The 21,426-nt window shown below is 35.6% G+C and overlaps 2 protein-coding genes across 3 annotated transcripts; both read right to left on the bottom strand.

The window, feature by feature from the left end:
* Positions 1-1,066: 1,066 nt before the first annotated feature.
* LOC6646764 lies at positions 1,067-2,177 on the bottom strand. Its single transcript, XM_002069328.3, has one exon. It carries the CDS (start codon positions 2,074-2,076, stop codon positions 1,114-1,116), a length of 963 nt encoding a protein of 320 aa, XP_002069364.2. The 5' UTR covers positions 2,077-2,177; the 3' UTR covers positions 1,067-1,113.
* Positions 2,178-17,148: 14,971 nt separating this feature from the next.
* LOC6646763 (mitochondrial sodium/calcium exchanger protein) lies at positions 17,149-19,412 on the bottom strand. Of its 2 annotated transcripts, XM_023178196.2 has the most exons (8): positions 19,259-19,412; positions 18,991-19,205; positions 18,621-18,930; positions 18,524-18,548; positions 18,101-18,463; positions 17,683-18,039; positions 17,558-17,625; positions 17,149-17,506 (listed from the first exon to the last, which is right to left on the bottom strand). In XM_023178196.2, the coding sequence occupies exons 1-8, from the start codon at positions 19,349-19,351 to the stop codon at positions 17,267-17,269; spliced, it is 1,671 nt and encodes a 556-aa protein (XP_023033964.2). In that variant the 5' UTR covers positions 19,352-19,412; the 3' UTR covers positions 17,149-17,266. The 2 variants fall into 2 exon arrangements, with proteins under 2 accessions (XP_023033964.2, XP_046866807.1); XM_047010851.1 differs by having other exon boundaries at positions 18,524-18,930; positions 19,259-19,411.
* Positions 19,413-21,426: the final 2,014 nt, after the last annotated feature.

Raw genomic sequence — 21,426 nt, 5'->3', positions numbered from 1 at the left:
CATCAAGATTAATGTATGTAAATATATAGAATATATTTTAAAATTTAGAAGGGATAAAACACAAGAGAAATCATATTGAATTTCACTAACTTTTTAAACTATTTTAATTTTATGTGGCAAGTAAGAGTTTCAATACGACAATGCCAGAAACATTTCAAATCCCACACCCGGTGCTGCTTGTCAATGTCAACATCAATGTCAGTCAGCTTAGTCCAGACATTTTACGGTCATTTTGATATATAATTCCAACGATATTTTCATTATAAAATTAAAACAAGGATGAAATATTGTGAATAGATGGAGGCAGGGATAGAACAAGAGGATGATGAGGCCATGGATGTTGACGAAGACGTGAGAGTGTGAGCAACTGCAATCAGAATTAAAGCTCTTGAAGGCATCCATATTTGGATGCGATACTTGCGGGACTTATGCTAAATAACTTTTGGTAAAAAAGGGAAAATAACAATAACTGATAATTGTATTGACGAGTCGGCTGCGTTTATTTTTGGCTCTGACTTAATTGACATTTTAGCGTTGGCGTCAGTCACACAATAAACTGTTCGTTTTATTGGTCAGCTGAGGCAAGAGGCGATATTGTGGATGTCGCGCGATCGTAAATTCCGAGCTGTTACATCGTAAATGTTTGGGTTATCTTGGCATACGCATATTGCGTATACAACAAAAGTTTCCAAGATGACGATTTAGACCAATAAGCTCCCCATCGCGGTGAATAGACATAGCGCTCATTGTGCTCACTTAATATTTGAGAATAATGAGAACTATGCGAATTTCTCTTCGCATCGCATTAATCAGACTTATGCGCGGGATGAAATTACACAGTTAACTTGTTCCATCTGCTTCTCCTTTCTTCTTGTTCAGTGTGTCGTTTAGTCATATCTGGGAACTTGTTTTGCAACTGCGCCTTGTTTTTACATAATGTGGACTCGTTAACAAGACCTAAAAAAGAAACCAAAGATATATTATTACCCAAGTGTTATGGCCGTTGACAGGTGTCATCATCTTCGAGAGCTTATCATCAATGTCAATTAACATAAACATCTAAAAATAACTGCACAAATTTTTATTGAAAGAATATTTTGGGCTTTAAAATCGTTATTCCTCCAAAAAAGATATGGTCGAGCCGATGTCGTCTTTTTTCTCGTCTGGCTTATTCACAATCTGGTGTCTGATTGGAAATATAATCACTTTGGGCTGTTCGTAGATGCGCAAAGTTTCATAATGAAATCCGTTAGCTACAACCACAAATGTATCATCTGCCTTAAGCGATCTGGATATAGGTGACAAGTCGACCTTATTGCAATTGATGAAGAAAACCTTACAGTTGATCGAAGCCACCAATTCATACGACCCCTCAAGAGTTTCATTCCAAATGCAAGACGACACGTATGGAACTGTGTCCCTTTGGTAGATTTCAATGGCTTGCATGGTGGAGCTAAAGGTGTGCATGGTAATGGCCCCAGTGGGACCATCGGTTACGCCAAGGCCAAGCACATCATGTGTGCAATCGCACACCAAAACAGGCGAAGCCATCGGAGGAACCATCTCGTTCTCTTCAGCCACTATAGTATTCACATTTAACTCCTTTAATCGCTGTAACATTCTCATATAAGCCGGGTGCTCGGAAACAGCATCTGTCAGGGTACGCATTTGAGCAATTACACGTTGCTCAAACTCTTGCCTTATTCCCTCCTCAATAAGAACAGTAGCCACTGCTGTTGCATTAAATGGATCATGCAGGGAATCAATTAAGATCCGCAGAGCACTATTGATGTCGCCTGTTTCATACAAAATCATTAATTGTGGTGAGTAAGTCCTAGATTCTTGGCTTTCGTTCTGGACATCAACTGACTGTCCCGACAGATTATTCTCTGCCTCATCCAATGGACGCAATGCTTCGCAGTCCAGATTGTAGATCATTTCGGATGTTATGCGCATTGGAGTCTGTGAGAAATGCGAAGTGTCTGACTCTACCGTTAGGGGTTCAAACGAAGGAATTGATATCGCGGCAGTGCTTGCGTACGGATCAAGCTTCATATCTGTGTTTGCCTCAACCATTACTGCAATGTTGTAAATTTGTAATGGTCTATTCACATTAGTATAAATTCGTGTTTTTGTAACTTATCTCCAGCATAGAAAACTGAAATGACAAGAAAATTATAAATTATTTGATTAATATTCAAAAATTAAGTAAGCAAGTCGTCTCGCCGACTTTGGTATGCCATGCACCAGTAAAACAAATATATTTTAAATGCCATGCACCAGTAAAACAAATATATTTTAAATATATTTCAAATGTATAATAACAAATCCTTTTATGCATATCTCAGTATCCAGCGTCGCCACCAGCCAACGGTCAACTCCGGCCTTATGGAAAAACGTTTTGAGGTTTAACTTGGCTATTTTTTGTTAGATTTGGATAGAATTTGGTATGTTGCTAAATATTAATATCAAATTAAAGTATGCAAAATAGAATAGAGTTTATATACCAAATATAGCTAGAATAGTTTTTGAGAAAAACACTTTTGTTTAAAATTTAAAATAAACATACTACACGAGTCTATACACCAAATTTGGTGGCTCTAGCTTTTATAGTCTCCGAGATCTAGGTGTTCATACCGGCAGACGGACGGACGGACAGGCGTACAAGGCTCGATCGACTCGGCTGTTGATGCTAATCAAAAATATATATACTTTATGGGGTCGAAGAAGCTTCGTTCTGCTTATTACATAAATTATGGCGACTTTAATATACCATATCACCCTATGGATGTGTGGTATACAAACGGTAAGATTTAATAGGTTGTCCACCAACTCTGTAGATTATAAAGATCGGATTGAAGCAGGCAAGAAGACGATGTCTTTTGTGGCATACCAACCTTTGAACGAAACAACCAAATTAACAGTTTTGCAAACTTCTCTATCGTCTGACAACTTTAATGCGAATCTTGTATAACTGAGTATATTCTTAAATTCCAGGGATGGCAAAAGAAAATTATGGCTAAGGGTTGCACTAAACTTCCGCATAGCCGAAGTTAGCCTCTTTGAGGTTTTGTATTTAAAGTTACATATGTAACGCAGTTCTAGTCTTCTATTCTTCCCATTGACATACATATTGCTCAGCCACAAGGCCAGTGATCTAGATACAAAAATTGTATCTCGTCCTAAGCTACCTAATTCGCTAATTGGTTGGACGGACGTATGTATGTACATTTATTTGATTACGTCATGATAAATTTAATACCGCAAAAGGGAAATTAACATTAATTGATCGGGGGCGCAAGAAATAAGAACCACAACCGATGAATACAATATAATACATATATACCTATATATTTATTAATGCTATGTATCGTTGGGGTAAGTTTTTTTGCGGATACAATTCAGTCAAAAATTTAGCTGTTTTCGATGCATATTCGGCAAATTTTGCACCATTTGCTATTTCCTTGTAATTTATAACATTTAAAACAACGTTTTAATGATCTCATGACTAACACATGCCGTTAAGGATGTCATTTTATTATTTTCCAAAAATCTCTACGACGTAATTTGCATCATTCATATAAAACAAAAAGAGCCTAGATGGTTGCAACGCTATCCGGGCAGAGGCTCCTCAGTGCAGCATCGCGCCTGTTTGAGTTTGTGTTCTTACGTATTAGTCTGGTGCCAATGACTATAACTTGTATTCTTATTATTCGATCCCATTGACATTGTAAATTTGTTTCACATTAAAAACTCACTAATAAATTTTTAAAGATACTCACAACTTCTACGATTTTTCGTATAGCAAGATATAGTGGGCTGATCAGGGCGATTTTCATATTTTATCATCTCACCCAGGTAATGAATAGCTTAAAGTTTCATTCCTATAACATACGAAGATGCCTATATCAACTCAGCTTCTCATGCTGATCAAGAATATGTATTACAAACATCTGACCAACTTTCTAATACTCTCTGCAAGAGATTACAAAGGTTTAACTCCAGGTCTTTGCGTCCTATTATTAGACGGACAAGACTTAATCTTTTTTAATTAATAATATATACATATATAGGTAGGTATATTATAAAATATGTTTTAAAACTTTTATACGTATACGCATTGACCTTACCGATACAGAAAATAGAGAGAGAATACAAAAATTAAAAAAAGCTTGTTGCAACTCGGTTTTTGTTTTTCGTTTTTATTTTAGTTCCTTTTTTTAATCTTTTGGTTCTGCACCCATTGTTGATTTATGTGATTGGCCACTTTTAACTTTTGTTTTTGCCGTTGTAATTGCTTTTGCTAGTTTAGTATTGTGTACGAGTATTTGTATAAGCAGCGTTTCATAATCGGCTTTCTATATTAATTTAAATTTTATTTTCGACATTTTATTATAATTACTGTTGGTATATGTAAATGGTCATTGTTAGCAGCATAATCGTTAGGTCTATTTTTATACCATACACCCATAGGGTGAAATGGTATATTAAAGTCGCCAAAATGTATGTAACAGGCAGAAGGAAGCATCTCCGACCCCACAAAGTATATATATTCTTGATCAACAACCGAGTCGATCTAGCCATGTCCGTCTGCCCGTCCGTCCGTCCGTCCGTCCGTCCGTATGAACACCTAGATCTCGGAGACTATAAGAGCTAGAGCCGCCAAATTTGGTATGCAGTCTCGTGTAGTATGTACAGTTATCGAGTTTGTTTCAAATTTTTGCTACGCCCCCTTCCGCCCCCGGAATTTACAAAAAACAGATTTTCTTAAAAACTATGAAACCTACCGACATTAAATTTGGTATGTAAGCTAGCTTAATAGACGCGCAGATATTGACAATTTAAAAATTTTGCCACGCCCATTTCCGCCCCCGAAAATTAAACAAAACTGATTTTCTCGAAAACTAACAGAGCTAAAGTCACCAACTTTAGTATGTATATTGGCTTAGTATGCGCGCAGAATACATATATTTTAAAATTTTGCCACGCCCACTTCCGCCTCCATAATTTAGAAAAAACCGATTGGCCCTTGCAATTTTTTGAGCATCGCGATCAAATTTGGCAGACTAATAAATCTTATCTATTTCTATCAAATTACCAAATTTGATTGAAATCGGACTAGAAACATACAAATTGGCAGAATTGGCCGTTGGCTAGTGGCGGAGCTAGAGTGCTCGTGTGTTTGTAGAGTGAGCGAGATAGCATATGGTATGAGGCATGTTAACAATTAAACAATTAAATAGACATACATTTGGTTTTCGAAATTTTAAATATTTGTTTCATCTGGTGTATGGTATACCCAAGTCGGCGAGACGACTTACTTACTTCATTTGTTTTTTTTTTGTTTTTGTCATTAGCTGTGTTGTCGTATTTACTGCAGTTGATGCTTATAAATACATAACTATTTGTCCTCAAACACGCAGAGTACATACAAACGTATGTGCACAGGACATGACCCTCAATTAGGGAATTTTTGGGAATTGCGTGTTTGTAAAAAAGATATAGTCGTATTGGTCAGACGCGGATAGTCCTGATTAATACAACGAGACGAGCTGTTATACGTATGTATGTCTACTTGGATCAAAGCAAACTCATCCTAGGCCTTTAAAGATATGGCGCTAAAATTAAAAAACTAGCAAGGGTATACAAACTTCTGCACAACCAGAATATTTGTCATATTATTGCTTGTAGTTATTGCTAAAGCCTTCCCCGAAATTCCCCAAAACTCCAAACACCAGAATAATTTCTGTGGTTTTGTTTGTTTATACCACACACCCGTGGGGCTGGTATATTAAACTCATACAAATGTATGTATCAGGCGGAAAAAAGTCGTTTCCCACGACAAAAAGCATCCAGCAGCTTAGTTGATCTAGCCATGCCTGTCTGTTGTCTGTCTGAATGAATACCTAGATCTCAAGGACTGAGATTTGTTCGATTTCGTTTTACCCAACAAACGATTCTTGGAAAAGGTGGTGAAATATGATAAGTGTTCATTCAGTGCATGGTATAACGAAGTCTGCGCAATGACGTACATACTTCATTTTATTTATTTATTATTATTTTTTTTGCTGTAGCATTTATGCTCTTTGTTTTAAGCCGAAAATTGGGCCATCAAGAGAAAAAATAAAGAGAAAAAATGTAATATTTTGTCTAAATATTTATAATATTTTAATGCTAATTTCTGCAAATCCAAATGAATTTAGTTGCTGATTCCATTATTGTTTTTGTTGGAATTGGCTAAGCACATTGCATTTGCAGTTTGCCATTTTGGTATCTGTTGGTGATATTTTAATTTTACTGTCACATTTAATCATAAATTCCGCGATTACAAATAATATGCAAAGTCTAGGGTAACTAACCACAAATACGAAATTAAGTAATACGTCGCGATAACTACGGCATGCGATGCTTCAAATTAAATTTAGAGAGGCGAAAGAGGCCGTGGCAAAAATGTGAAATAAACTTGATCACCGTAGGTACTAGGGGAGTCTACGTACCACAATTGGTGGTCCTCCGGAGAACTATGTGTTAATACGGACGGAAAGACTGACGGACGTGGCTAGATCGACTCTGCTGTTGATGCTGATCAAGACTATATACACTTTCTTACAATCACATAGGCACCCTAGCGCCGCAAACAGCCAACGGTCAACGCCTTCCTTATGGGGAAAACCTTTATCAAGGGTGTCACAGAAATCGATGACTTGAAACCAAGTCAACACCGATTACAATCGATTGTAGGGTGTCGTAGATATATGTATACATAAATTGTCGTTTGACAGTTTTAAAATCTGGTTACTTTTTACTCCAACATTTGGATAATATTGCGCTTCTATGGAAATATGAATTGAATAAACTTTGAGTGTTTTTGAATCGAATATCGAATTAAATTTATTGTTTAACGTAATCGCCTACTACCACTCGTAGTAGGTTTCTATAGAAAAAATTAACTAATTGGGCAACTCTGTACTAATAGCGGCCCGCCAAAAAAAGAAGCATCAACACCTGCAAATGTACATAATAACAAATTATTCTCGCCACCGCTCAATTCTTTTCAAAGGCTCCATAAATAAGCGTAAGTATTTAGATAATAAAGAAAGTAGGCTTTGCTCTAAATTAGCACCCAATTTTTTTATACCCTTGCAGAGGGTATTATAAAATTGGTCAGATGTTAGTAACGCAGAGAAGCAGACGTTTTCGACCCCATTAAGTATATATTTTCTTGAACAGCATGAGAAGATGATATAGCCATGTCCGTCGGTCAGTCTGTCCGTCGGTGCGCATGCGTTTTACTCAGCCATCTTAAGAGCTATCGGGATGAAATTTGTATACCCTTGCAAAACGGGTATATTAATTTTGGTCAGAAGTGTGCAACGCATAAAAGGAAGCATTTCAGACAATATAAAGTATATATATTCTTGATCAGCACGACGAGACAAGTTCAAATAGCCATGTCCGTCTGTCCGTCCGTCCGTCTGGATCAACGCAAACTCCTCCTAGACCGAAAGAGCTACAGAGCTGAAATTTTGCATGTAGGCTTGTATATACTGCAGGCGTTGTATATCTCGGATTCAGCCGGATCGGATCACTATATCATATAGCTTCCATACAATTGGCAAAGTCACGAACAGTGACTTTTCTTAATAACTTCGTTATTTTCTGAGCTATTATCATGAAATTTAATATTGTTAAGTAAATTATATATATAAGCGACTATGCCAAATTTGATCAAGATCGGGTGACTATATCATATAGCTCCCATAGGAACGATCTTTCGAAAACAGTGACTTTTGTCAATAACTTCGTTACTTTTGACGCGATTGCTTTCAAATTAAACATTTGTTAGTTTAATATATTTGTTAATGACTGTGCCAAATTTGATAAGGATCGGGTAGCTATATCATATATCTCCCATAGGATCGATCGGTGGAAAACAGTGACTTTGATCAATATCTTCGTTATTTCCTATGCTAAGATTGTAGGCCGTTCTTTCGGACACATTAGCCCTTTTAGCTTAAACGTTTTTCCACTTTGATGGCTATAGGTAAGGAAAGAGTTACCAAAAAAGTTGCAAGGCTATACAAACTTTGACGCGGTCGAAGTTAGCCCCGGCCCTCTGGTTTGTTATTCTTTTTTCGCATTTTTTCCTAAGTAGACTATAAGCAAATATTATCGAAGGGACTCATGAAGTGGGGGTGGAATCGCCAAGTCAAGTGGGTCACATCTTTTCAGACGTCTGGTCTGCATGCTGTCGTTCACAAATTTCGCATACTCTATTGGCTTTAGTAATAGACGCTATCGGTAATTGTGAGCCCAAAAATAATTCCAAAAATGAAATATCCTTGATTTCTGTGACACCAACATTTCATTTGGTAGATTTCAAAAACAAACTGTCTCAAAATCTCAAGAGATTTCTATGACACCCCTGATTAGTTGTTTTTTGAGACAAAAAGGAAATCACAAATGAATAAGTCAATCTTTGTCCTTGCATCCCACAATATATTTTCCGAGTTCTTCGTAAAAATGAATTAGAATTCACGTTCCAAATCCAAAAAGGTCTGGTCGAAGCAGGGTGGTAACGAACAGTTTATACATACATGCATATGACGTTGTTGAGAATACAGTTTCGGAGCCTACAGTGATGGGGCACATAAAATTGAATTAAAATTAAAATATATGGCACAAAAACAAGAAACAAATATTTTAAAATTTATTTACGTACATCTCTATATGCATCAGCGCGCATTTACACACACGCGCACAATCACTTAAACACTCGCAAATTATAAATTAAAAAAATAATTAAAAACCATTCGGTTTGTTCAGAGCAACTCGCTTTCAATTAATGCAAAATGTCCTAAAATAAACGCATTTCTCACTGATTGGTGTGGATTGTCAGGTCAGCAGGCTCGACCTCCGTTGACAGCAGCGAGTAAATTGAAATGAGTTCAGAACGTGATCTCTCGTCTCAGTATGCCAGGGGTGTGTGTTTCCCTTATTTTGATACAATCTACCCTAGCAGGTTATAAAATTTTGACATACATTTTAGTCGATAGTTTAAATTTTATTTTATTTTATTTTATTATTATTTATTTATTTTATATTATTTTTATTCTTCTTTTTAATAAAATAATTAATTTCTATGATTGTAAGTACGATATAAAATGTACATACACGCATACATATGCCTATATTAAATATTATTCAATTATGCTAGTATAATAAGTTTTACTTGGGATACTTCAAAATTTGAATGTTGCTTTCAAACTTTTTAAATATAACCATTGCAGTGTACATCAAGTTCGACGCGATTCCTTTTTGTTTACCTTATAAAATAATATCGTATATGTATTATATATATGTAAGTGCCTACATATGTATGTACATATATAGCAAAGTAAATGTGTATGTATAAAAAAAGCCATTAACAAGCGCAAGATTGGGTTTTGCCACTGAATTTTTGAAGTTTTCCAGTTGTCACAGTGAATTTAAAAAGGTAAACTTTTGTATGGTAACCGGGATTAAAAATGACTACACACTCCGGAAACAAAAAATTTATCCATACTATCGGAAAAGTGTGCACATTTATGTCTAGTTAAAGACCCCACTTTATGAAATTTGCCTCAAAGTAAAAATAAGTTGTTGCTGTAATATTATAATTCAATAAATTGTAATATATTTACTTTAATTTATATCTCATATTATCTTCTTTCTTGTGAGGCGACAATGATTTTTTCCCACTTTTATATAAGAATTAAAAGATCTTTGGTTTAATTTTGTTGATTTGCATTAAATACTCAAAACTTGTTAAATATCTTTTAAGGATGGGGAGTAAGGTTAACAAAAAAATTTTGTATCGCTTCAACTGATTGGCCATTACTTAAGAAGTTCGTGTGTTCAAAACTATAAGGGGTGTCACAGAAATCTCTAGAGATGTGGAGGCAGTTTGTTTTTGAAATCTACCAAATTTTGGTGTAACAGAAATCAAGGACTTTTCATTTTAAAAACTGTTTTTGGACTCACTGGTACCGATTGGCAAACTAACAGAAACGATTAGCGGTAGCAGCTTTTTCGATAATTCCTCAAGACAATAGAGTAGCGCAATGCAAAAATAAATACGCCACCGCAAATTACATAAAACTGATTTTCTCAAAGAATATTAGTACACGCGCAGACTTAGCTTTTTTAAAGATATTGCCACGCCCAATTCCGCCCCCGAAAATTAAATAAAACTAATTTTCTCGAAAACCAACAAAGCTAGAACCACCAAATTTGGCATGAAGATTTGTTTGGTATGCGTGCAGATTAGTAATATTTAAAATTTTTGCCACGCCCACTTACCAAATTTTACTAAAATCGAATATCGGATATGGAAGATATACGTATAAACGAGTTTTACTAGGCGGTCCATAACGGCGGAGTTGGCTGTAGGAGTTGTGAGAGTGAGCAAGAGCGAGTGAGACATGTAAAGCGAATTTAATAGACATACATTTGGTGTTTGTTCATTTGGTATTTGTTCGCCTGGTGGATGGTATACCGAAGTCGGCGAGACGACTTACTTACTTCATTATTTCTATAGAAACATAGTAGTTCCAGCAGGTTGGTAATCGCGCTTTGTGCAAAAACGACCGCTGCTTCATTTTTTTCCAATGACGTTTCCGTAAAACAATAAATTTAACATAAGAATACACATTTTGAGCGATTGCTTAAATGCATTTCGATCCAAAACAAAGCTTATTTCAGCAGTACTTTATTCCATTGATATCGATTGAAGCGCAATATCATCCAAATGTGAGATTTTAAAACTGTCAAACGACGGTTGTGTGACACCCTACATTTGCTTGTTGGTTGGTTTCAGGTTGTTATCGATTTCTGTAAGACCCGGTATAAGTAAAATGATAACATAAACGGAATTTTCACAGTCGGAGAGCGGGAAAACAACATAAATTTTTCACAAAATTTCTACAGGCTGTGACGAAGCGTTTTTCTACCCTAGAAGAAGGTTTTATAAAAATGGTCAGATGTTTGTAACGCACAGAAGGAGACGTTTCCGACCCCATAAAGTATATATGTATAGTCGATATAGCCATGTCCGTCTGTGCAAATCAACTCTTAAGTTAATTTAGGTTTAAGCTCATATTTGAGCTACTTACATATAACCCGGGTAAGATAAAGTATGAAAATCGTCAGGATCGCACCACTATATCATATAGCCAAAATAGGTGAAGAGGAGAATCGGCACAACCGAAGCTAACTTGTTTGATATTTGTATACCTTTGATTTTGTTCAAAAACTTCGTTATTCCCTATGCTAAAAATGTAAGCCATTCTTTCCCAAACATTAGACTTTTAAGGTAGGGAAAGAGTAAAAAAAAACTTGAATCTTGAAACCCTCAGGTTTATTTTATAATTGTTTATCATTAAAAATTAGTAAAAAAAAAAAAAAAAAAAAAAATTGGCAGAAAACAAAACTTAGACTTTGAAACCCTGTAAAAAAAAAGAAGAAAATTTTCGAAAAAAAACTCTTTGTCTCGTTTAGCTCTTAAAAGCAATTGTTTTTGTCCAGATGATCATGTAACCCAGCATCGTGTTCATCCTGTTTTTTCATAGAACCTCAGTAGATGCGCTGCCACGGATCGATATATATATATATATGTATATATATACATATATACAATTCAAAATTTTACCAAAGATACTTTAAATGTCAATTGAGAACATGTATATAAAACAAATAGTCTCAGATTATTCATATCTTCACAAAAAAATGTTTAAAAAAGTGTTTTTTCGGCTTTAAAACATAACTCCTACACCCCTAAGTAATTTAAATGTATTTAAATGTAATGTTTTATATGTCTTCTTATCAACCAACAGCTCCAACAGAATTTGATTTCTATGACTCCTAAGGCGATTGTAAAATTCATGAAACTATGATTTCGAGAATGACTACGACTAGTATAAATCCCAAATTGGGCATACAGGTAATCACTCAAATGGTTTTGATTTGGGGCAAATTGATAGGGTCAGACATATAAACAATGGTTGACTGTTGCTGGCTGAAAGGGATCATAAATTGTTTGAATCAATGTCAACAAAAGGAGGTACATAATATTAACGATAAGAGTTGAAAATGATCTTATCGCTAATTGTTGTGTGCCAAGCTGGTCGTGGTGGATAAAGGTATATTTATAAATAGATAAACCCAACAACTAATGCAATGCCTTTTAATTTAAGTTCAATAATAAACGCATAAGTATAAGTATTTAGTGCCAGCAAAATCAATCAAATGCTCATCTGTCAAATGTAAAGCGATTTTAAAATCACTTGGCAAAAGCCTTCATATTTTCATATTGAATGCCCCTACAAAAAGGGAAGGAACTTATAGAACTCGGAAAAAGGGAAACAGACACTTTAAATGCTTGCGATATTGTCAATCAAAATTCAATCGAAGCCATGAATCATGTTCATGGTTTATGCTGATGATGACTTCAAGAGCCACTCTCTGACTCACTCAATTGATGGATAGATGGATGGCTGGATGAATGCAGTTCACAAAAAAAAAGGAAGAAATGAAATCAGTCAACTTGATGGCAATGTGAATGTGCGACAAGTGGAGGAGACGAAAAGCATTTAGCATTGACATCCTGCCACATGAAACCCAAGCGTATGTCACTCTATCCTCACATGCTCTCTTGCCACATTCCTCTTTCGCTTTTTCTGTGGCTGTCATCATTCAATGTCAGTTTGATAGTTTTGACATTTTTATGAGCGAATGATAAGTCTCACTCTGATGGTTTGTTTGACACTTGCCAGCCACAAATTTTGCACCCAAGAACGTAATATGAAATTCTTAGCCCGCTGTAATTTATAACTTTGGGCCTGACACTTACTTGCTTTTAGTTACTTTCTTATCGCTTGTGTTGTATTTTTTATATACATATGTATGTACTTTTTTTAATTCGAAACTGACAAAGTTGAAAGCCACGTAGTGGTCTTCCTATCGCAGTCGTCAATTGAAAAATAATAATCATAATCAATCAAAGCGATTTCATTACTCGACCTCTATCGGCAAAAGATTGTTTAACTGCTTGTTGGGTTTGGTTAATTGCTGAAGGGTTCAAAAGCAACTTTCCTTTTTTGACAAAGCTTGGCATCGTGAGTTTTTTTATCATCTTATCCTTTTATCTCTTTAGAGATCAGTTGACAAGGATGACAAACAGCAGTATATGGCAGACAAGTTCAATCAGACTGTATGTTTTCCTATTGAAAAAACTGATCGATTTCGAAATTTTATGATTTTGTGATAATGTCTATTACTGTGCCGTTGTATAGCTGCACTTTCATATTTGCAATTTTACCACTAATCGAAAGCAATTTTCATTTATCTACCTTTAACCACAACGCTAAATCGTGTGCCTCTAGGTCATAAATTTTCAAATTGATTTCCTGATTTCATCCATATAAATAAAATTTCTATAAAAAATTTCTACTAAAGGCAAGAATTATGAAAGCTTTTGGCCATTAATAATTGCATGGTTTTTCGTTCATTGTTGCTGCTGGTGTTGTCAAAAATTACGTTTTGCTTAATGTGAATTGTTTTGGAATTGTGAAATTCATTTTTGCCTACTAATATTGACTTCCGTTTCCGCTGCGAGAGTCCAAAGTATACTTCCGCTATTCTTTTTACATTGGTTTGATTGCTCCTGCAAAAGCAGCGTATTTTTATACAGGCGCCAGTCTGCGGGTTCATCACCATCCTCACCGTAGAATTTGTTATCGCCGCTCTTCCCAACTTTATTCATTTTAATATTCAGCGGGACAGCCGTGCATAAAGCGCAACTAGAAAAAATACAAATCAGACAAATAAATTTACAAATAAATATCTATACGCCAAGTATTTGACATTTATTAATTAAAAATGGGCGTAAATTTATATTAATTTTATTCAAATTGTCAAATGCAACAAAGGAAGCTAATTTCATTTTATTTTATATGCTTCGCTGTTGTTTCTGATTTCGATGTTTAATGGTCCACCAAGTCGATATAGATAAAATGACATTCTAGAACAGTAAACGGTGCCGCAGTGTTCGAAAACCTCGAAAATAATTATAACAGAAGTGCCTGTCAAACCCAGTTGTACAATCTATACCTGTATTATGGGGCTTTGGTGTAAGAATGTATCCGTCAAGCTTTTCAACCTTTTAAATTGCGTTTTAGCCGGCTCAATCTTACAAAGATCATTCCACATGCATCACAAATGAGCAGGATTTTCACAATAATCATACCATATTGTTGATGCCTAAACTATTTGCCTGTCTGGTCCTATGAAGCAACGAACACATATTTTAATACATACTTATATTTCACCATCGATGATGTTTTTTGTATATATTTATAAAATTTTAGCCATGTGTACGGTATTGAATATTGTATTCCGAACAGTATTTTGTCTTATGAACTCGAGGAAAAAGAGCAAAAAATTAAACCATCTTGAAGCTGTGTTTTTATACCCTTGCAGAGGGTATTATAAAATTGGTCAGATGTTTGTAACGCACAGAAGGACACGTTTTCGATAAAGTATATATATTCTTGATCAGCATGAGAAGCTGAGTCGATATAGCCATGTCCGTCTGTCCGTCTGTCCGCCTGACCGTCTGTCCGTCCGTCTGTGCGTATGCGTTTTACTCAGCCATCTTAAGAGCTATCGGGATGAAATTTTTTTTGGAGGCTTTTTATTACCCGGGAAAAATAAAGTATGAAAATCATCAGGATCGGACCACTACATCATAAAGCTTTGGAAGAAACACTTTCATAAAAGTTGAAGTATCCCCAAGAAATTTACGAAGTTGATAGTATTGGATATAAAACCTCAGATCCCAAAATTTGAATCTGATCGGATAAATAGAACACAAGTTACAGTCGATATAAATCGGTTCAAGCGTCATCATCAACTCAACAGAGCACATGCATACACACACAGAGGCAACTCTCCTTGAACTGTATGTGTATGCGTGCCGTGCTTTGCTTAGGGAATGATGAAAGAAAAAATTGTAGTAAAAAGAGTTATAAAGTTTTGTTTGTGTATTGATGAATTGAGTTGCAGGGAAAGCAATTTCAAAACAGTGTTTGCATTTGCTGCTACATAGCAGCAATTTCAATAAAAATATTGCTCTGCTCCTGCTACTGCTCTGATTTCGAAGGGCTACGTAGCATAGCAGAGAGCACAACAGAGATAAATCCAACATGCAAGTTAAGATGGACAAGAGGGTATAGCGGATGCATCTGCAATATTAGCAGTGGCCACGATCGCTGGGTAACATGAGTCAGCCAATGCTTGTGATTCTTGGATTTGGCGCCTACATTCACAGTTGCTTGGCGATAGGCATTAATGTATTTCGCAAGGTGAAAGTCCAAGGATCAAGTCTGGAGTGATGCCACTGTTGTGCTCCTAGTTTGTGGAATTACAGTTTCCTCTGAATGTCCAAATTTTTTTTAGCTTTCGGGTGCGGGTGAAATTTTTAGCCCATGGGCTGGGTTGGGTTGGATGTAACATTTCGGCCCATGCCCACCTCTAGTACAGATCTACTATGAGAGCGACTACGAAGTTGTTATGAGAGCGACTACGAAATTGCTACGAGAGCAACAGAAAAGGAAATGCTCCGTAGCAGTAGCACAAAAATTTATTTTGTTTGCTCCGCTCTCATCTCGCTTTTAATGCTTGTGCTATTGCTACAACTAAAAATAGCGTATCGAAAATTTTTTGCTCTTGCTATTGCTCTGTGCTCCGACGATGTATGCTACGGAGCAGAGCAGAAGAGCAATCGTTTTTCGTTTGTGCTCTCTGCTATGCTACGTAGCCCTTCAAAATCAGTAGCGGGAGCAAAAAAAAAAACTCCGACGTAGCATAGCATTTTCAATCCCTGTTTCAAAATGTAAAACTATTATTGTTAAGGACTGCAAGGGTATATAAACTTCGGCATAGCCGAAGTGAGCTTCTTCGATATTTTTTTTTTTGTAAATTCTTATCAAAAAATGTTTGAATTTTAATATTTTATATATTTTGAGAATATATTAGTTTACCGTAATGAGCAAATAGAATGCAAAGTGATAAAATAATTTTTTTTTATTTGAGTACTCTTAATAACCTTTTTCCTTTATTATCTATCTTTTGTAGGTAAGCTTTTAAAGGGTAAAAAGTTCACCAAAAAATGTTTCTCACTTTACAATCAATTTAAAAAAAAGTCGAGATTCTAATGCAAACCGCATAATTTGTAAATTTTCGAATTTTCTTTGCCCACTTCTATAATTTCTGTTCGACACCGAAAAAGAGGATAAGTTCACATTGTGCCAAAAATCAAGAGACTCAGAGATCAAGAGAAGTTGAAAAGTTGGGAGCAAATATAGTTTTCAACTATAAATTGAAAAAAAAAAAATAGGAAAAAATTAGTTTATTGAATTATCAAAAGTTTTTAAATTCTGTCCGTTCGACACGGTATGTGCGAATTCATTTTTGTTTGTTTAATTTTAAATATTAGTAGGTACAATACTTGAGCAATTTGTAACTGCTTTAGATTTAAGTGTATTGAATTATGTAGCAGGCAGTTAATAATATTATATTACAAAATAAGACGGTGGTTTTATGTTTAAATATATATGAGTTGTCCTTTAATGAATTCTTTTCAATTGTACGCTCTCGTCGCTTAAAGTGAACTGAACTGAGGAGACATAAAGCAGATGAAGTATTGTGTGTATACACTAAGATGATAGTCGGCTAGTTTCATCTCTTTGCTTTATCTTCTGTTCTTAATGTTGCTTTTGCTATTTCGCAACAAAGTGTAATGAAAAAACCTGAATATATTTGATTTTCTGACAAAACTTAGCTGTATTACCCCGATGGAAAAAAATGTCCGTTCGACATGTCCGTGCGAAAAAATTTACAATATTTTTCTAAAGCAAAATATGAATGTTTTGTATACGAAACAAAAATATTTTCAATATACCAATCAAGAATGATCATTAAACATTTTTTTTACGTTAAAATTATCTCTAGTTTCGCTGAAATCCTTTCTTATGCAAATGGTTCCCAAAAAGACTTCCGTTTTGTCCGTGCAAACTGCGTCACATTTTGAAAAATTTTAAAAAAACACACTACAGGCCTCATTCTCCTGAGTATTAAATAAAGTTTAAAGTTTACATAGGGAGTACCTGTGATATTAATGGTGATAGTCGACCCGAAAGTACAAAAATATGTTCACGGAATATTGAAATTAATCAAAGTAGTTCTCTTGAAATCGATTACGTTCTAGACTATGATCCGTTCCCCAAGCATGGAGAAGGTCGAACTCACTAGCAACGGCAAATACTACAAATAGTCCATATAGTGTCATTCCCATTATAGCGGCAGTACGTCGCATCATAAAATTTGTGGTAACACCATAGATAATAAATACAACTAGAAAAACGATTAGGATAATCGTGCAATTTTTTCCAATGGAGCCCTCAGTGGTCTGTGAATAAAGAGAAACTAGCACCTTGAATTATAGAACTGCAATGCTTACTTCAGAGGATCCTGTTTTTGAAACAATGGACTTGTATAGGAGTGGGGCGCCAATGGAAGCACAAATGCCTGCCAAAAATAAACAAGAAAATTAAACCAGGACGAGAATATCCGCAAAGCACTAACTTAATGAGGTCGCCCCGATGCACGCGCTAAAGGCCATTCTTGGGAATCCCTTGCGGGACATCTCCATATTAGTCAAAAGGTCGACTATACCAGTGCCCCACGTAAAGAAAGTGGAGCCCACAAACGAGTTGCTACGATGTAGTGCTAGTCCCAGAGTTTCCACCGTAGCAACAATTTCACGCACAGTCACATACAGAACAAAAGTACTGCTAAGTATGTTCAAAAATATCATGTACTTGTACCAACTGGGGATGGCGTCAGTGCGCGAATGGTGGAAAGCCCAAAGTGCCACTGGTATGCACAAAATGATCACCACTGCGACCACGGGAATTCCAAAAATCCGCACTTCCCATGACGCTGAAAAGAAATTGAAGGAAGTCTTAATCCATGGCGAAATATCGAATATGCGGGGACGCACTGAACCCAAAGGTAATCACAGAAGGTATAATAACACACTGCAGCGAACATAATAGCTTTGACCATCTCTCCTTTAGGTTAACTGGCGGTATCAGCAAGCGTAGAGCAATCAGTGGTATCACCTTTGCCAATGCCCACATCTTTAATATGTGAGACGATTTGGAGAAGGCATCCCGATCCAGGGTATCCAGAACTGCAAAAAGCTGCTTCCAGAGCTTTTTATTTGGAGATTGGTATTCGTAATTGAGTGTTATATCCCACATGGACTTGTAGTGTGCAAAGGAGAAGTTTCTTTTTTCAAAATGGCTAACTTGCGTATTTGAGTCATCAGTTGACTCCCGCGACATCATGCGGCTCCGCAAATCTATGTTAGGAAAATAAATGGATTTTAATGCATCATCAATACATCCTAAGGCCAATTTACCGTTTTTTTGCCGCACCAGCAGATACTGATCCACAATAACCACCACAATGTAAATAAGATAGACGCACACAATAGACAACGCCATTAAAATGCTTACATTCCCAACATTGACCTCCATACAATAATCCACATATTGCACATAAAATAGCACGAAGCCAACATCTCTTAAGAAATAGTAGGGTTCGTTGGCGAACGGACAGACCCAAATCACAAACGAGGACATAAAAACACAGCCAAATAGACTCTCGGTTATACAATCCGTGTATATTTGACGGGTCTCACCTTCAATACCTACTAAAGAAATAACATAGTCGGAAACTCCATTTCCTAGTGCCAATATGGTCACACCAGCCACAAACTCATTCATTTTCAGGACCTTGCTTACTTCTGTTATAGCAGGTACAAAGCTGTATATTGTTGTAGAGATAAGAAAATGTGAATAAAGAGCATTTAATAATCCAACTCACAACTGATTCGCCGTTACGACCACCACCCAAAATTGAAGAATACAAATGCCAGTCAAAAGGCCAAATCCGACATATCGCGATAGATCATTCGAATCGAAAACGCAAAAAAAGAAAGTAGTGTATGCAAATATGTAATTTTGTTGTGAACAGACTTCGGATTTAGCATATCGACAACGCTCTTTTGCGGGCAACGTTCCGATCTTGCTGCAGGTGTCCTGATATATGTTTAAATGTTAATAGACGAAATTTGTCTTTGAAATTTGCTTACTGGTAAGATAGGCTGAGCGAAATTTAAGTGCGGTTCAAAATAAGGATTTGTTTCATTTGTCGTATTGAAGTTCTCAAACAGCTTGGAAGCCATTTTTTTAAGAAAACGCCTTAGACTCCAAACAGAAACTTCAAAGCCTGGTGCGTTTAAATAAATTTAAGAATAATTTAACTTATGCTGGCATTGAATGAATTATGTAATAAAAAGCTTCATTTGTTTACAGAATAAACATACATAGTTTCTATTTTATATCGAAGGGCCGAACATAAAATTAATTAAAACTGACAAATAAATGTATTAGAAGAATACGAAAAATGAATAAATTACACGATTTCAAAACAAACCATTGATGATCCCATCCTTTGATATATTAGAGCACAATAATAGAAATAAAAAATACAGCTAATAAATAAGGAAACAACTAAATGCGATGCAATGCAACGCAATGCAAAAAACAAAAAAAAAGTTTTGCAATTGTTTTAAATAAATAATGAGTACAACTGTACCTAACAATTATCGCTCGGTTACTCTTTCTCTCTGACCCTCGTTTCCAATATAAAATCTAATCACTTTTGTTTAAAATTTAATGAACGCAATAATTTTGGAGGGCTTTCAGCCACAGTTTTGGCTATTGGCAAAAGCCGACTGAGTCGAAAAGAGATGAAGTAGGGTGAGATAAAAAACCAACATTTTTGAAAACAAAATACAAAAAATAAATAAAACGGATTTGTATCTGTTAACGAAAATCCGCCAATAACAAAAAAACGTGGGGAAAGTACAACAAAAGAATTTTAATTTCATTTTATTTATCGAATGCAAATAGGGATTTCACAATGGACAGCAAATACAGAAACCATGGTTTTAACCATGGGTGTACCGCGATATGATCCAAATTCATTCATTCATTCATTTATTTACTAATATTGATGTATACATTTGATATGTGTGAGTATAATTCTAAGGGTTAAGAGTTCATGCTGCATTGACATTTTTTACTTAAATATATAATAATTTGCTATTATGAGATAAGTTAGGGAGAAAATTTAATTAAAAAACCCCTTGAATATACATTTAGATAAAACTTACGACTAAAACTAGAAATTATGCTAGGATATTTATATGAGGATACGTTGAATACAAACATCTATTTTCAAAATTATTCAGGAGACGTTCGAGTCTCACCGCCACTAGTTCAACGTTTGATCTATGGTGCAGTTCGCTTGTGAAAAAATAAAATCATTTTAAGTAATTTGTTTTGAGTGACTTGAAGTTTTTTAACATGACAGTTCGCGATATCAGCCCAGACCGGTGCTCCGTAGAAAAGTACAGTTTAAAATATTGACCTGAATAGAAACATTTTGTTCACTAAGCTCAGTTTGGAGTTTCTACTTATGAAAGGGTAAAGAGAGCGAGTTAGGAGATTCATTTTATGCCTGACTTGACGGGCATGTTCATTATAGGTTAATTTCTTGTCTAATATAACTCCAAGGTACTTAACATGTTGTTCCAAAATGATCCAAATGAGTTTCCGATGTCTACAGTAGGTTGCTTACATAGGTTATTTTGGTAGAGGACGACAGTGGCCTTGGCCACAAAGAGAGTTTCAAGGGCCGTCTGTTGCATACGTATGTATACATATGTATGTATGAATCTATGTACTTATGTAGATAGGTGTCAAATAGTATTAACTTGTGGAAAATACAGAAAACCATAAAATCCTTATATAAAATAATAGCTCCGCCCATGGTTCCAACAAATATTTAATACTTTTATAAAAATCGCACAATTTATTTAGCAAATTATCCATTTTAGCGTTATTCGCTTTGTTTTGTCAAATGAGGTTAATTTGTGTTTAACCTGGCATGCTGGCATGTTAGCGTGGTGGAGTAGGTGGGGGCCAAGGGAGTACTGTGTACCGCATGGATGTATGTTCATATGTATGTATGTATGTATGTACATACATGCAGATGTTCGGTTAAGTGTGGGTAAGCATACTTTGTTGGTCCTCAGTGTAGGTTAACACTGTTAGAAACGATGACAACAAAATGGCGTCATTTATAAATTGATTGCTGGGCATTGTGGATAATACACACATATCTAGAAATTCGTAGATATGGTTACACATTGAAAAACAAAGTTTACTATTTTTTTTATTGCACAAAAAAGGG

The sequence above is a fragment of the Drosophila willistoni genome (genome assembly GCF_018902025.1).
Source record: "Drosophila willistoni isolate 14030-0811.24 chromosome 2R unlocalized genomic scaffold, UCI_dwil_1.1 Seg167, whole genome shotgun sequence".
NCBI classification, from domain to species: Eukaryota; Metazoa; Arthropoda; class Insecta; order Diptera; family Drosophilidae; genus Drosophila; species Drosophila willistoni.
Note: the sequence above shows the minus strand (reverse complement) of the source record. Positions and strands in the feature narration are given on the sequence as shown.